Source organism: Phalacrocorax aristotelis, chromosome 2 (genome assembly GCF_949628215.1).
Source record: "Phalacrocorax aristotelis chromosome 2, bGulAri2.1, whole genome shotgun sequence".
NCBI lineage: Eukaryota > Metazoa > Chordata > Aves > Suliformes > Phalacrocoracidae > Phalacrocorax > Phalacrocorax aristotelis.
The window spans coordinates 90,967,060-90,984,614 of NC_134277.1; the positions used below are offsets into that span (position 1 = coordinate 90,967,060).

A 17,555-nucleotide genomic window follows, 5' to 3' on the forward strand; every position below is an offset into this window, starting at 1 on the left:
CATGGATTCTACTACCAAGTCCCATACTTCTGGTAACACTTAATTTTTTTGTGCGTGATTATTTTTCTTCCCTCACAGCCCTCTGTGTTTGAAATCCAGGATCCTAAGCATATTGTTCGGGTCACATCTCTGGTACAGACTCACATGCCAAAAGCCTTCTTGAAAGAGAACAGCGGGACTGAGCTGACCTATGTGATTCCAGAAAGGGCAGATAAGACCTCTTTTAAAGGTCTTTTTCAGGCTTTAGATCAAAGCCTTCATCATCTACACCTGATTGGATATGGCATTTCTGACACCACCTTGGAAGAGGTACTTTTATTTTTTCTGTGTAATGGCATTTTCATGGATAGAGAATCCTGTATTAGGTTCCAGCTACTCTTATTGTATCTTTCATGTTTTCATAACAGTTTCTTATAAGAAGCATGTTTTCTTAAGAAAAAAAAAAATTCAGGCAAAATGCCTACTTTATAGTTTTGCTATACTGTTAAATTCAGCACCCACTCCACTACAACTTATTTCAAGAATCCAATATGAACACTGAGGAACTCTATAACTCTTTAAATGTTTGTTTCTGCATTTACTTAAGGAAAATGTAATGTGTCATTGATTTAAAGAGAACCACTGTTGTTGTCCTGGATCTCTAGCATTGGAATGAGCTTTGAATTTTCAAGGCTGGAGGTTCAGTTCAGGTAGCTCTTGGGATGGAAAACAAAATTGCTGAGAATAGTCTCTGACTAACAAAGTTCTAAAGCTTATAACTTAGCAAAACTGCATTGGGAAATCTCTGAAGGATATCTTGTGTGTATACCTAGAGAGAGACACATGCTTACATATATGTATACATGAACGTATTTACACATGAATATAACACATATACACATGTGTGTGTATATATACCAAATGGACCAGAGAAAAAGATTCTGTTATGCTTCTTCCTTACTTCAGACTTTAGCTCTGTGTAAATAACTGTATCAGTGAGAAGTTATTTTCCTTGCACTGTTTTTATCCTGACTATAGTTTATAAATATCAAGATTCCCTAAACCACTGCTGTTCAAGTTGTCTATTATAGATCCTGTTGAAAATAGTTTTCCACTTCTTCCAGTGATGACAGGAGACTAATGTCAGTATTTTTTGATGCACAACACATATCTATTTCTATTTGATGACACAATTCATTCACTATCACTTTGTGAAACTGATTTCTCCAGTGATCCCCTATAAAAACAGACAATGTTGGACTGTTTTCTAACAGAAAATTTAATATATGTTTGAATAAAAAAAACCCACAAAAATAAAGAAAAACAGATTCCTGTAGAGTGATTTTTTAAAAAAAGATATATAGCAATGAATACTTAGTATAGAAAAGGGGTGTATCCCTGTGTACATACATCCCTTATACATCTATATTTGAGATGACATAATGTAGTACTGTGGTCAGCTGGAACACAAGATCCCCCAGGGATAATGCTCAATGCTCATCTTTCCTGGTTTTATGAAGATGATACACTTCAGGGCCTATCAGACATCACTTATGAATTGTATTTTTGCTATGTGAGCTATACGTATGGGAATCAATGGAGTCAGATATTTGAAACTGCATCAGCAGTATTGGATTTTTTTTTGAAAGTTTATAATTGTTTGTTTTATATAATCTGTGGAAAAAATATAAATAGAACCCCAATAATGCCAGGAAACCTAAAATGACAGTTGTTAATGAAATTTGTTGAACCAATATGCCACCATGTGGATCTGCTGTATCCTGAAGTGTTCCACTGGGAGACATCTTTAGAACTATATTGATTTGCTACATAGGTTTTTAGGACCCTGCACAAGCATAAAGGATCTGATTTTGCACATTTATTTTTAAACCGCTGTCCACAGAATGATCTACCAGCAAGTATATGGTTTTCTTTGAATTTAAGCTCTATACGACTGAGATATTTATAGAGAGAGAGAAAAAAAAAAGGCATCTCCTCAGTGATTTTCTTATAAATGACCACAGTACATAAAACTAGTGTGGCAAGCATTTGCTATGGCAGGGTGGGGGGTGGGGGGGGCAGGGGAGGGGGGGAGGAAAAAAAAATCTTACAAGTCTAATAAACATTTTATGTAATGCTATAGAGTAAATTATGCTCCTGCTATACAGTTCTATGAGGCAAGTCAAAAGCTTATTGAAAAATCTCATTGAAAAATTGTTATTTTCTTTCAAATTGCATAGAACGATTAACACGTTATAAGAAAGAATACTGTTCACTGTCAAACTTTATAGATTCTGAGGTAATGCACATATTGAGAACCTTTTTTGATTACATCCCTGTGGGATATCATAGGACTTTCCAGAACTGGCATCTGTAAAGTAAATGTGAAGTTGTCATGGAATATGAGGAAGTTTCCTCAGTGTGCTACATCTGTTATTCAGCTGACTGATTGCTTTTGGTTGTTTTTTGCAGGGCAGGTTAAAAAAAAAGCTTTAAAGGTGGTATTAGATATTGATGATCATTCTTCAGCTTGAAGGCTTAATGCATTAATTTGGGGTGATTTCTGTCATCTCTGCATCTCATCATTAGTTGTTGTTACAACCCCAATTCTCCATTTTCTTATCAAAAGCCTCTTTGCATTGGCAACTAAATGGGTAGTGCATAATAGCGCTATTTAGTCTATTCAAACAATTCAGTCTGGAAACAAAGAACTCTGACTTTAAAGGAAGAAATGTGTTATAATTTTTATTTTATCCTTTCTTTTTTGTTCTCTCATACACTCGCCATTATTCTTTTTCAGTCTGAGGGACACTCACACTTTCTAAAAATCTTACCCCTCAAGGGAAACCAGGCTTCCATTCATACTTCAAAGCAATCTTGAAGTTCTAGCAGAATCAGTTCCTGACACTTTCAAATCTCACTAATTTATATTTACTTCATTTTAGGTTTTAAACATATTTTCCAGCCATTTGTATTTGTGCACTTTATAATGCTTGTAATCCAAAGAGTGTTAGCAGAACCAAAAGGAGGATAGAAGGGTGGTTAATTAAGTGCATACTGAAAGATCTCTGGAGGATGATGTTTCACTTTCTGGCAACTCTGGAGGTTTAAAAGCTCATTATTTTATTTATTTGCATTGAGGAGAGAGCAAAAACATTGAAAGATCTTTGTAAAATAAGATGTGTCAAAATTCCTGTTAATGGAGTACTGCTTTAAATTCTCTTCCTTGAAATGATGAGAGAGTTTGCCCCAAAACTGTTTCCATGTGATTCTAATTCCATGTGCTGCTTGCTTTTCAGGGACTTTTATATGGCTTTTAAATTACTTAATATGTCACTACGTACAATTTTGACTATTCTTTTCACAGGTGCTAGTTGCAAATTAACTGACAGCAAGCAAGTCAAGCAATTAACACTTTCCCACTGCAAAATACCTAGCATACACATAAGATTTTTGGGATGGGAGGGCCCAGAAATGTTGCTAACGTATCAGTCAGAGGGTTTAGATGATAAAGGCCTGTCTATAGGTGTTGGCTGGTTGGTGGTGTCCCCCCCCCACTCCCGTCCCACCCCCCCACCTCCTCCACCCCCTCCATGTTAGCTTTATCTTTCTTTCAGCCACTTTGGTTCTCAGCACTTTTTTCTTTCAGGTGAAGATTTGTTTTAGGAATGATAACTAAGGTGTGACAGTGTCCCTGTGCTCTGCAGTGAAGTGTCAAGGACACTGTGCCACTGTATCAGTGAATCAGGCTTGTTTTTATGATGCTGTCCTAAAGAAGGAATCAGGAAGAAATCAGGGAGTCCCCTACAGACAACCATCTGGACAAGTCCTTGGTCAGATATGGACTTGCTAGCCAAAGCAGAAATCAAGCAGGAATTGCTAAGGCATGTAGGGAAAGGGAGGCCATGCTGAGGTCTAGAAGACACCTTCTCTTGAATTTATCCAGTCTTTTAGGTGTGGCAGGAACACATTGTCTCTCTGTCATGGTGTCTAATCCTGACATTTCCTGATCCGTGTGTGTATTTTGGAGGTTTCTTACTCTGCTAGTAACGTTGCAGGTAATACTACTTCTGTCCACAATATCCTGTGCAACATTAGATAAATTGTCATTTCTTCCTTACAATATGGTCCTTAATGATTACCATTCTTAATGGGATGTTTGAGAGCTGCCTGTATCTGTGGGGAGGACTGGGCAAGGCAGGTGGCCTTCCACCTTTATAACTGTCTCAGAATACCTGTCTCAGTGAAGCTACAATAGACACAGTATGTATTAGAAAAGTTTTTGGTGGTTCTGTTTCTTTTTTAAGGCATAGCTACATCCTCTCTTCAAGTGACATGATGTGATTAAAGAAGGAAATGTCTGTCTGCAAACCCAGCAGGCATTTTGATACTGAACTGAGCATATGCAAGCAACGTTTTGTAGTGTAGCCTTCATTCTAACCAGACAGAATCAGTTCCTTTGTGATTTTAGTTGGCTCAGTTTAGTTTGGTTTTTTGACAGAACTGGTGTGCAGAAGAGCCATCAGCAAGCAGGTCCAAGGCAGCAAATTAAAATGTGGCTTTGGGCAGTCAGGATATCCCTCCAGGGTCTAATATAGAAATGTCAGGAGGTACTAATTTCTTCTGGCCTTGCAGTTGTTAATGGCCAAAAGTGTTCCCTGAAAGTTGGCAGGTAACAAATGCAATCAATAACCACTGTTAAATGGCAATTATATTGATTAAGCAAAATATGGTTTATGTAACAGTCAGACCTTAGCAAGTCAAGAAATATCTTTCCACAACTATAAAGTACTTCAAATAGAGTGGATTTTATTGTCTATTGTATAAGCTCCTTGGAAACGAGGAATTTTTTCTATGAGCTGATATCAGGTTCTTTTGTTGGAAGAAATAAATGATTTCTTAATGATTTCTGAAAGTTGCACTGTGGTTATAATCTAAGTTTTGCAGCTTAACCCAAACAGAGAAGAGAAAGCCAGGGAAAGCTTTCATCAAGAGAAAGAAAAAGTTGGTTGTGCATTTACTGTTCAATTAGAGACGCTCATGGTAGCTGTATTTATTTTATGTTAATTTTTCTTTCTTTTTATCTGAAGTTCCTAGATCACTGTTTAAATTGCAGTTCATGTTAAAATAAGAAAATGTTAACTTTATTCTTTATTTGGGCTTACAAGAAGTGGGGTGAGTGTTAATAACCGACTCACTATGAAAGCTGTTCCAAGCTTCTGCAAGGCTGAGGGACTAATAAATAAAATACACCTCTATGAAATTCAAAGGAGCTTATGTGGACAGAACTGTGAAACAGGATTAAGCAAGAAGTAGTAGGTCAAACACAAATCTACTTGACAAAGTGTATAGACGATTTAAATAGATCTCACAATTAAAAAGTTGGTGAATTCAGCTTGTTATTTCAAATGTTAACTCCCTTCTGATGTGCGTCCCTCTGCTTAGGAAGATTCAACCCTTACAATTTTACTCTCGTGCAGATTTTTAGATTGTTACTTTTATAAAAAAATAATTTTGTTTTTTCCCATGGTGATTTTAGGTAATAGGATCCCATCATCCTCTCCCAGTTTGGGGCATGCATGCTAATGATTTTGCTGCAAAACATGCATTGTTGCCCAGTCCTCTCCATAGTATTAGTTAGGCAGGACTTTATTAATGTTGACTGTGCCTGACTGCATTGTGCTTTAAATGTCTTTCAATAGCATTATTGCCCACATGCTTGCACAAATCTATGGACACTTCCCAGAGCTCTGTGGATTCTTGGTTCTGTAGGATTTTGTACATTAGATTTAGTTGTACTGGTACAACTAGAACTCTTTAGCAGTTGCAGTTGTCTCCACAGATTTCTAGCTAGAGAATCAGAAGAGGCTTGAAGCTGTCAATATGCCCCGTGTAAAGACTGCAGTACTGAGTTCCAACATATGCCAGACCTTAGGATCATAAAATGTCAATCAAGGGCAGCCAGTCTATTGAAAAATCATTGCAGATAGTGTGCATAGGCCAACAATGGTTTGCATAGGTGCTTTTGCATCTCTTGGCATTTATTCCTTTCCCTTTATCTCCAGGATTCCTCCACTGGAGAGCTTGACTAATTTTATAGCCGTTCCAGCAGGGTTGGACAATCTGGATGGTTTGGGAAGTGTGTGTGTGTGTATGTAAAGTAGTTTTTAGAAAATGGATTCTACTTTTTTTTTCCCCCCTATTTCATGAAAGGTATTTCTGAACCTACTGCAGGACTCAGAGAAGATGCCCTGTGTTCCACAGGCAGCACACCTGGACCATACAAATGGTGTGGAATCAGCCTGTAAGTAGAAAATTAGGTACCTTCTGAAGCAACCAGGTTTTTAAAGATCCTAAATCAGAGATAAACGTGTAAAATTCCCAAAGTTGAGGAATGCACAAGCAAATGGAGAATACTGCCTGCTACCATCTGGTAATTCTTTTGTTTTTTTGTGCATGTAACTTGATCTGCCTTGTGTAGTAGGTTTTAATATGTCTATTGTGATTCACCTCTGTATCACTTCACAGACATCTTCCTGCCCTTCTGCTATCTGTATATGTGCACACAAGCATTCTCTCACTGCAACAGCATTAATGTACTGCTTCCTATCAATCTCTGGCAACTAATTATCCTTTTTCACTCATACTGGCAGTGGATAAATATTGCTAAGATACACCACAGATATAAAATCTGTAAGCTATTAGAAAGGTGTATTCATCTCCATCCCCGTGCAAATTAAAAAAAACAAACCAAACCAAACCAAAAGCCGTTGCCCCCATAGTAGAAGACCATTCATGCTCTCAATGGCATGTTACTTCAGGTTCCCTTACATGTTTGTTTGTTTTAAAACAATTTCCATTGTGGTCTCTATTTTCCTACCCTGCAAGCCTGGGAGGAGGTCCTTGTTGACATTTCTGAAAACTTAGGAAGCTTGTTCTCCTTAAAAACTCTTATTAGAAGTCACTAATGTGATACCTAGCAAAATGCAAGACTCAAGGTCTCTAATGACAGTGCCCATGAAGCTCATTGGTATTTTCTTTTTGTTCTTAGGTTTCTCATGCTTCTATATGTACCACGTTTATTTCTATTTGATGATTTATATCTAGAGTATAGTCTTCTTTGGTTAAATGCCAAACATTTTGTTCTATATGCAGTCTTTTTTGTTTTGTTTCTATAGAACACAGGCACAGAGAGGTCCTGGTCTGTGAGTGAGGACCTTCATTGTTATGGCAATGGAAATAATATTTTTGAATCAACCTTTAGTTATTTGTTAAGATAAATTCAATTGGATCTTCCACTAATGAGCAATCAGTGCCAAGAATTGTGGCCTAAGATGAGACCTTTTCTCACAAAGTGTAAACTTGACTGGATAACTTTTTCCAGAGGCTCTTTTTGCTGGTCTATTTCAGTCCCCGTTGAATCAGTGAAGATGTAACTGTATAGCAAAAAACCCTCACTAAGCAAATAAAGTATCCACTCCTGTAAGTGGTGAGAACAAGACTTCGATTCAAGATACAGCTTTGAGTATCCCTTTATTTTATAACAATCAGTTGTGTATTTCTTCAAGGCTCAGCTAGAATATCCGAACCAATTTCAGATCAAAACCTTCTGTCTTCTCCACATTGCATTTTCATTAAACAGTAAGATTTACAGTTCCTAAAGTAATCAAAACAGAGTATACTGTACCTAACAACATAGTATCTTTTACCATCCACATTTCAAAACACATAACTTAGTATTTGTTCAAGTTATTACATTATAAAGAATCTAGTAATCAGAGACACTGTATTTTTCAGTCTGATAAATTATAGCAAGAAAATGTGATAATGGCATTTCTTTGGGAATGTGAGTACTGGAAAATTGTCACTCACTGCAGATGACTGTCGTTCATCATTAAGGGCAGTTGTGAAGTGTAGGCATAAGGGATCTGGGAAATGGTCATGAAAGGTATCCATCATTGTCTAAGCTAACCAGAATACTCCATGGGCAATAACTTGACCTGTATAATTTTTGTCTTTGAAAGCAGATTCAAAGACAGTCAAACTTTCTGTTGTCAAAGTAGTCAAACGAATTTTCAAAACCCCCTAAAGCAAACAGCTGGGGTATTGAGAAGATCACAGGATGCTGCTATTTGATTTGTAAAAGAATTTGGATTAGAGAGCTGCTTTGACAAAGCATGGATCTGAGCACAAGCAGGGTATTGGCTATTCTTTACTGGTATTGAGCCTGTGAGGCATCAGGATTGTGTAGAAATCAAAATGTTTTCTCTTGTCTCCCAGACCAGGAGGTATAATAGAACAGTGTGCATGTCCCTTCTTAAATGAAAGTGCAAAAAATCAGTACATTATTTAGGCTGGTGACCAATGCCAAAAATAGGCAAGAGACAACACTTCAGCAAAATATGACACTATCCCACTGAAGTCAGGGCTTTGATAATTTCTAGTTATGCTTTACAGTGTCTTATTGTACTGGGTCTGGCTGGAATGGAGTTAGTTTTCTTCATAGCAGCCCTTATGGTGCTATGTTTTGCATTTGTGCCTAAACTGGTGTTGGTAACACACCAGTGTTTTGGCTATTGCTAAGCAGTACTTACAGTGTCAAGGCTTTCTCTTTTTCCTGTTCTGCCCTACCCCCCGCCCCGCAATGAGTAGGCTGAGGGTGAGCAAGAAGCTGGGAGGGGATGTGATCTGAACAGCTGAGCCAAACTGACCAGAGAGTTATTCGATGTCATATAGTGTTATGCCCAGCAATAAAAACTGAGGGGAAGGATTTTCTGGGAGGTAGCCATTGCTACCAGACTGACAGAGCATCAGTCTACTTGTGGGAGGTGGTGAGTAATTGCCTTTGCATTGCCTTTTCTTTTTTTTTCCCCTTTCTTTTCACTTCACTTCTTAAACTTCTTTATCTTGACCCACAAGTGTTCTCACTTTCTCTCTTCCTGCTGGAGGAGGGAGAGCGTGAGCGAGTAGCTGTGTGGTACTTAGCTGTTGGCCAGGGTCAACACACCACAATAAGGTAAAAAACCCTCCGAATTATTTGACTCTTTCTAAATGCAAATATTAGAGGTACGTAGCAGTCCATTAATTAAATTAATTGTAACAATTTTAATAGCAGCAACTTTAAAGATACAAAGCACACTGTGTAATTTCTGTGGTTTAAGTTTCCTTTGTGGAAGGTTTACTTAAAATTTTTAGTTTTATTCCACCAAAAAACCCTTGGAACAAAACTCACCTTTTGGTGAGAATGGTTAAAATTTGCTTTTAAAGTCAGGGTGCAGGTATAATACATGCATATATTATAATACAGACATGCATAATTAATTTCTACGCAGCTGGGGCACACGACTGTTATTGTCTTGTAGATGTATACAGAGCATGCAGAAAAAAGATCAGATTGAGCTTGCAATGACTGCATGACAAAATCTTTGCAGCCAAATAGCCTTGAGAAAATGGAAAAAACAACTCTATGGAGTCCAATAAAATTATCATAAACTACAGCAGGCAGTATATGTACAAAAATAATCAGGAGAACTAAGAGCAAGTCTAAGGGATAAATAGCTAACCATGAATAAAAGCCAAAATATTCTGAGCATATGCAAAAGCAGGCAATAAGCTAGAGAGTTGGCTCATTGCATCGTTAAGGGACCAATACTACAGAATTAAGATATTCGGATATCTTGCTGAAGAGCCAAATGAATTAATTTTGTAGCATTGTACATCTTAGAAATGTTTGGGAGATACCAACTCTGGATCTAATCTCTTCTGGCAATAAAGTACAGTTAGTACCTGAGATATAGTGAAACTAAACTGTAGAAAATTCAAAATGGATAAAATTACATTTTTTACTCCGTAATACATAATAATAATTCATTGCCATAAAATTTATGGAGAGTAAGATTGTGGTAATATGTTTAAAAAGCAAAAGGGTGGTTATTTGTGTATATATAATATGAATAGCTGTAGTAACAGAAGTGCTATTAGAACTTAATGTCTTTGAAGTTCTTGGATAAGTTAGCCACTGAAAATGTTGGAGTGGAAGTGGATTGATGCATAACTAATTTTCTGGTTGCTTAAATCTTTCTCTGAAGCAGTGGTGTTAACCATTTTGAAGGATATTGGGCAAAATATGACATTGCCTCTATTAGGATTTTAAAAATCAACAATACACAGTACATCTAAAAGCTAATTTAACTAAGAAATTGTAGTTGACAAAAAGCAGTCATTAATAGAAAAACATCAAACTGAAAAGCTTTCAGTGAATTTTCACTGGGTTTCAACTCTGCCTTTTAATTATTTTCATCAGTCATACTGAAATAAATATAAACTTGTTTATGAAAAAATACAGTGTCTGCTGCAAGGGATTGGTAGAACAGTAATGAGTCAGACCAGTCCTAAGGAGTGAGTTAAATTACTTCAAAAGCTGAATATATTCTAAATAAATTGTTTTAATTAAGCCAAATACTGGACAAATCTGTGTAGTGGGGAGTAATATCTTGGAAAACACTGACTTTGAAAGTTATTTACTACTCCTGGTGAAAAAGCACTTTGAGACAGTGTGGCTAAGATGATTTATGTTTCAATTTAATGTACAAAAGGACCTGAAGAGGTCATTTTGACTGTCAAACAAATTGATGAGACTGATGCTACAATAATATGTACAACTTTGTGTCCATGTTTTTAAGTCTGAACGTCTTTAAGGAAAAGTTGAAAATTTGGAAAGGGAAGAGAGAAGAGTTAATATTGGAGGTTGGAGCTGAAGTCCTTATAAAGGCACCATCAGGGCTTAGTTAATGTAGTATATCAAAAAGAAGATAGAGAATTTAGGCTTAAAAAGCCTGATTTTTTTTATTTTTTATTTTTTTATGTGTACAGAATTCTGTCTATTAAGGTATACTTCTAAATTTTATAGGGGCAGAAGTGATAAATGGAATAAAGGAAGAAATAAGAGAAACAACGAGCTGGAAGCTGAAGGCAGACACTTCTAGAGGTTAATTAACATATGGAGTTAGTCTACTGAGGGAAGTTGTTCCCTATCCTGGTGCATTTGACACAAGTCTGGGGCCTTTGCAGGAATATGCTATAATAAAAGGTGTTATTGATTTCTAAACATGGGTAACAGAGTGGAATTCAATGTCTGCTGATAGGTGATCGAATGGTTTCTTCTATTCTTAGAGAGGAGCTTTTAATCTACTATGACAAATTGAGTTCCCCATAATTATAAAACAAGGGTTGACAGAGTATTTGTTGTAGTATCTTTGAAGTTATATCACAACATTTGTTTTTAAGTGGAACAGCCTTCTTTCATTTCCCTGTAAAATTCACCTAAAAAGATATAAGAATGACTTCAATGTTCCACCTTGCAAAATGTAACTTGATTTCTGTAGAAGTTCTCTAGTTCTCTGCTTCTTTGAGTAGAAAACTATGGACAATAAGTAGCAGTGTCTCTGCTTAGAAGAAGCGGCTGCTGACATGAGGACTGATTAAAGTTTTCAAATTTTTGCCAACTACTGACAAGGAGAAGATACAGCATATATTTCAATCTTCTGGTAGTCTAATAGTATAAATGACACTTAAATTCAGTACTAGACTCTGAAAAAGAAGTGTCAGAATAGGTGGTCTAGAAATCTTGGATACATTATATTTTCCTTCAGCTTTTTATTGATGTTTTAATTAGTTTCTTGCAAGAAAACTTATGCTTTTAGCATATGCTGAAAACTTAATTTCACCTCTTCCAATTATTTAGCTTTATACACCTCAGCCTTGAATCTTGCTTCCTTTTCCTTTTGCCACCCTTTCAGGGTTGTCTGAAGCATAAAATTAGGATGGAGCATCTTTGTAATGTTACCTATCAGTAATCACAAAAAGATATCAGATCTCAAAAATGAGATCATCTAACTTGTTTAAGGTTTACATAAATTTGTTTCTCAATAAGTGCATAACTGTAACTCCTTCTATCCTTCTGAAATTAAATTGTCGGATTCTTCCACTTACCTCAAATGCATTTCCCTCTTTTCACCCATAACTTTCTTCTCTCATTCAAACATTTGCCCTACCAGTTGCTTTCCTTGTGTTTGCTGCCTGGTCCTTTTCCTTTTTCCATCCCCAGAACGAACATCTTGGGCTTTTTGTTAGGCAGGCTCAGATAGCAGAGGGCTATTAGGAAAACAATGGAAAGACAGTTATTTTCTAGTAAAGGGATGTATTCTTACAATGGCAAGTAGCTGATCCACTTTCTGTTCTCCACCTCCTTGTCCTCTTGTTCGTGTCTTAACTGCTGGCAAATGAAGAAAGTGAACCCTGCCTGCCTTCCTGACAGAAGCCTTTTGTTCCCTTCAGCTCTAGAGAAAAAAAATGGTCAGTAAAGCACCTGCCAAAAAGGGGGCTCAACTGAGAAAAGACTATAGGTTTGAGCAAGTGGTAGAGCACCAGAGAACAAAATAATCCCTTCTGAAATTTCTATTTTGAAATTCATATTAATTGCCTATGAATGTGTTCTGTTGATGGAATTGATTTGGTTCCACAAAAGGTCATCCATGCGACTTAGTAGTTGCTTTCCTTCACTGTGTAATTTGGTATTTTTGCTTGTTCTTAAAACCTATGAATCTCATTTGGACTGAAAGCTATGCTTGAAGAAATGTGTCGTGCTATAGATATAGATCCAGACTTCAGATGGTGGTCTGAAGTTTACCGAGTATTCGCAGTTTCTACCTAATTGAAAACAAATGAGGACAGTTGTTGCATCACTCCATCTTGTGATGGAAGAGAAGATGCATTTTCTATCCTGCCTAGAATAAACAGAATAACCGGAGACATTTTTTTGAAGTTGTGGGTCACTGGAACTGATATGCATGTAACTTTTGATGGTCATGACTATATATTGAATTTCTACATATCTCAAATTCCTTCTAAACAGAAAATTTGATATTAACATCCCTCAGGTCTTGCTGCCTGATGTGGAGGTAAGAATGTTTTGAACCTGCTCTTTCCAACAACCTACTGCCTTGCCTTTGTCGTAATCTAGACCGTTTGTCATGTTAGTTATTAGTACTGCGTGTGTTAGAAATGAAAAAGCTTGGAAGCTCATCTACTATGCTCAGATATTTCTTCGAGCTGAAGGACAAAGAACACAGTTGTGGGTGCACTAGGAATGCTTTATTTAACCAAAGATAATTGTTAGAATGTGAACTTAATATCTTGAAAACCAAGTGATCAAATAATTTCAATGGTGTAGCTCTTATGTCTTGCCTATAAGCCCTCCTTTGATTTCTTTTTGACATATTTCTCATACAGGCTCTGTTTTTCCTCAGACTTGCTAGTGCTCCCTTCTGTCTCTCTTTCTCCAGCCTTTCCTTTGCACTCCAGGATTTCCTCTTGTTTTCTTTTAGTTCCTGTATTTTGTTGAAGATATTGCAACAGTTGCAGACAGGGAAAACATATTGACAGCCTTTATGATCTTTCATGGTATTCTTAAAATCCTGTCTTGTAATGAAATATTCAGGAGTCTTGTTCTCCACTCTGCAGGACGGCTTGTCTTCCATTTCATGTTGCAATGATTCCTAAGCAATTAAAAAAAAAAAAAAAGAAAAAGAAAAAAAAAAGAGTGTAAGAGAAGTATCCTCTAGAGGATAAATGAGATCTGGCAGATAGCATTCCTGTATTCACTTATTGCTTTTGAGAATGATCTAATTGCACATTTTGGAGGTATTCCACTTTTTTCATATTTGCAACATCTTCAAAAGTCTGTATGTAGTATATGGATTATGTGATCATCTGTTATCTGAAAAGCAACTGAAAGTTCAACAGCAATGGGTTGGCTGATGTAACACTAATGTGGCTTTTGCTGTACCTGTAGCAATATTTTCTTCCTAGCTTAAATAGGGAAATCCATTTTGGCTTATGCTCTTTCGGTGGCTCAGTAGCAGGAGTTTTCCAAAGATAGCATTTACTTCTCATGTTCAAGATGAACTGATTATTTCTCTCCCTTGTAATACCGGGACTACGTGTTGGAGGAAATGTTGACTCTTGGATAATTAATATGAAGTCACACACATGGTGTTAGAAAATATTTGTTTTTAATAACTAGTCTTCAGGTTTTACATACAAAGTAAATTCTGGTGGTTCCTTGCCTTGCTTTAGCTTACAGGTGTAGTATTTTATAGATATTTTTTCCCAAGTATGCGTGTGTGTGTACATATTTATATATTTTTATAGATTAAGATAGTGTATGTGTATGTACACACATACACACAAATATTTTAAAACATAACTTTGCTTTGTTAATGCTGTTGCACCAGCAAATACAGATACTTAACTTCAGTTATGTAAGTAATTTAATCTAAAAGGTAATTTTTTTGAAGAAATGCTTATCAAGGCTACATATACTTACTTTTCATTCTGAAATGGAAAATTACTTAATAATAGTAATAATAGCAATAATAATATAATGAAAAGGAAAAGCAAAAGCCGTGCATGCAAGAAAGCAAAACAATGAATTCATTCACTCCTTCCCATGGACAGGCAGATGTTCAGCCATCTCCAGGAAAGCAGGGCTCCCTCACGCGTAACCGTTACTTGGGAGAACAGACACCATCACTCTGAATGTTCCCCCCTTCCTTCTTCTTCCCCCACCTTTATAGGTTAAGCATGACTTCATATGGTGTGGAATATCCCTTTGGTCAGTTGGGGTTGGCTGCCTTGGCTGTGCCCCCTCCCCTCCCAGCTTCTTGTGCCCCGGCAGAGCATGGGAAGCTGAAAAAGTCCTTGACTAGTGTAAGCACTACTTAGGGACACTTAGCCACTGCTTAACAACAACTAAAACATCAATGTGCCATCAGCACTATTCTCATACCAAATCCAAAACACAGCCACTATACCAGCTACAGTGAAGAAAAGTAACTCTATGCCAGCCAAAGCCAAAACATGAGTAAATACCACGCACATGTAGAAGGTGTAGTACGCATCTTAGGTGTGCGAACAAGGCTGTATTTGAGATTGATACTTCCACGGGAAACTAGATTTTCATGCACCCTGTTCTTCCTTCTCAAAAGTATTACCTCAGGTGAAATTGTCCTCTCTGCTCTGTCACTAAATAATTTCTTTTGCATTACAAAAGCCCACAAATATATTTTCAATGCTCACACATCTGTTTTCTTGATACCAGCAACATTCTGCAGGACTACAAGGTTTTCATTTCTCAAAGCTAACAAAAAACTGTTTTAGGAGTTACATGGACAACATCCAAAGTAGATTCAGTATGAAAGGGAGTATGCCGAGCAGCCAGTACTTATGACCGCACTTCTTTTTGCTAACTGTTCATGCAATAAACTTATATAGGTCACAAGGTGGCACCTTGATAACATTTGTGTATTACACTGTTGACAGTTAATTCCTCATTTGAAATATGTAAGTGGGACTTTACGATACATAGACGTGGTGTTGGACTTTTGTATAGGTGGAAATTTTTATCCATATAATTTTTTCTCTTTCCACCTGTCTCTTGATCTATTTTTGTATTTTATCTAGGTTACCATATTCATTGGAGGCATTAGAAAAAATAGAACAGTTGGTTTTGTTAATCAAGATCTTTGTAGCTGTTTAATACCACTATTTATGAGATACCAGAATGCCTGAGGAAAAAGATTATTCATCAAATACATTTTGGAATTGTTTGCTATAGCTCTGGGTCTGAAGAAAACATGCCTCCTGCAGAACTCAGTCATCTTTCAGTTCTGAATTGTTTCCCTGCACAAATTCTGATATGGTTTTACTGTTAATAGAATAACTCCAGTAGAGATAGAGTCTAAAAGTATTCTTGATTATGGAAGTTGCAATATTTTAGACCAAGTAGTTTGTTCATATTAAGCTAGTACTTGCACAAAAGTTAAAGTGACTAAGAATGGCCTTGTCTATAAGGGTGCAATTTTGGCCCTGCTGAAGAGGTTTGCTCCATTTGTTATCTGAGTTTTCTTTGAGCAATTCCAGGAGGCTTGTTCCAGAATGCTTTATACAGTGCCTCCAAAGGCCACTCACTGCAAACTGAGCAACTGCATAACAAAAGTCATCTGCAGAACAAAACTGGGCAGCTGCGATTTAAAAGTCCCCTCTCTGGGAGGCAAGTTACCAGTGGGAAGTACATGAGAATGCTGATTTGAAAATATAGTTCCTTTGACCTTCCTACATTTAATCTGCCTAGTTTGAAAATGCTAGGATATTTAGCATTAAGCCTCACACTTAATGTTAACTGCTGTGGTAGAGAGAACATGCAGATTATATTGCTGGCCTGCTACTTCACCAAACCTTCAACAAACAACAAAAGTAGTGTGAGTTGTAGCCCTATTGTCTACATTAGATTCAATCTTGAAATGTTGTAACCTGAGTTACAGGTTGAATTCAGTGGGTTGAATTCTAATAGCTTTCAGAGTACTGATTTACACTTCTATAAAGAACAGGAACTGATCTCAAAAAGCATGCTTCTTATTATAATAAGAGGGTATATTCTAGCGCAGAAGATATATATGATGGATGTTTGCCTGTGCATGCACAACTGTATTCTTTCTCCCTTCCGAGACTGATATATATACACACACACACCCCCCTATATATATGAAATCAGTTGCGATCTTTTTTTGGCAATTCTGACAGACTGTACTACTTCTCTGCTTTTGCACTTTTAAAGAATACAGACAGAAGGTGCAAATAGGCTTCCATTTTGTAGCCACCATTCTGTGCCTCCTTTTCAGATGTTCCTCCTCTTGTCCCCTCCTCCACATGGCAGTTCACTGCAGGTGCATCTCTGCAGGGGAGACGCAATAAAAGCGTATCTATTTGGAAAATTATCTCCTGGAAATTGAAATTAGCATATTTGTTAATGTTGCAAGTTAATCATGCAGAAGCTCAGAATCAGAGAATTAGGGCTCCCAAAATTACAGTAATTTTCCTTTTCAGGACATGATAGGATTGTGTCCACCTGGCTGAATATTTGCCTTTTTTTCCAAAGAATATGCCCATCTCATCATGATGAAGGTGCTCTGGCCACAGTAGAGTTCACCAGACAAAGCCAAAAAATACTTGGTGCTTAATTCCAACTTGTTTTTCAGCATGGTTTAGGCTGGCAGCAACCCCAGCTAAAATGTAGAGAAGAGGTACAAATCAAAGCAAAGCAGAAGAAAACATGGAAATGTAACAACAGAGATTGTATTAGGCACCAAAAGTCGCAGATATAGAAGGAAATGAAACGCTATATTTATGAATTATGGGAACAGTGCATTCAGCAATGTGTCCTTCTCTTCCATCAGGACCAGACTAGTTCAGATGACCATTCATCAAATCAGCTTGGCTGTCAGTGTAACAACTCTTTTTTGTTCCTTTTGGGGTCTGTAGGGTAACGGATAGGAAGGCAGCACCATTGTTTCCTGTTTCTTTATGCTTGTGCACTATTTGTGTACTTCTGACTAGAGAAAGGAAAATAACCAACTATTCTGTCCTAGAAAATTAATTCTTTTTATTGAAAGTTTAACAGTGCTTTTATAATCTGAGTAGGTGCCTGTACCAGTCACTGAAAGTGTTACATTCCAAAA

At 37.0% G+C, this 17,555-nt stretch overlaps 1 protein-coding gene across 1 annotated transcript in view; it reads left to right on the forward strand.

Moving 5' to 3' along the window:
* ABCA13 (ATP binding cassette subfamily A member 13) overlaps positions 1 to 17,555 on the forward strand; it is a 215,383-nt gene that overhangs the window by 104,524 nt on the left and 93,304 nt on the right. The window contains exons 34-35 of the mRNA XM_075084330.1: positions 79 to 309; positions 6,193 to 6,283. Of these exons, the coding sequence (XP_074940431.1) occupies positions 79 to 309; positions 6,193 to 6,283 (322 nt within the window). The remainder of the gene's footprint in view (positions 1 to 78; positions 310 to 6,192; positions 6,284 to 17,555) is intronic.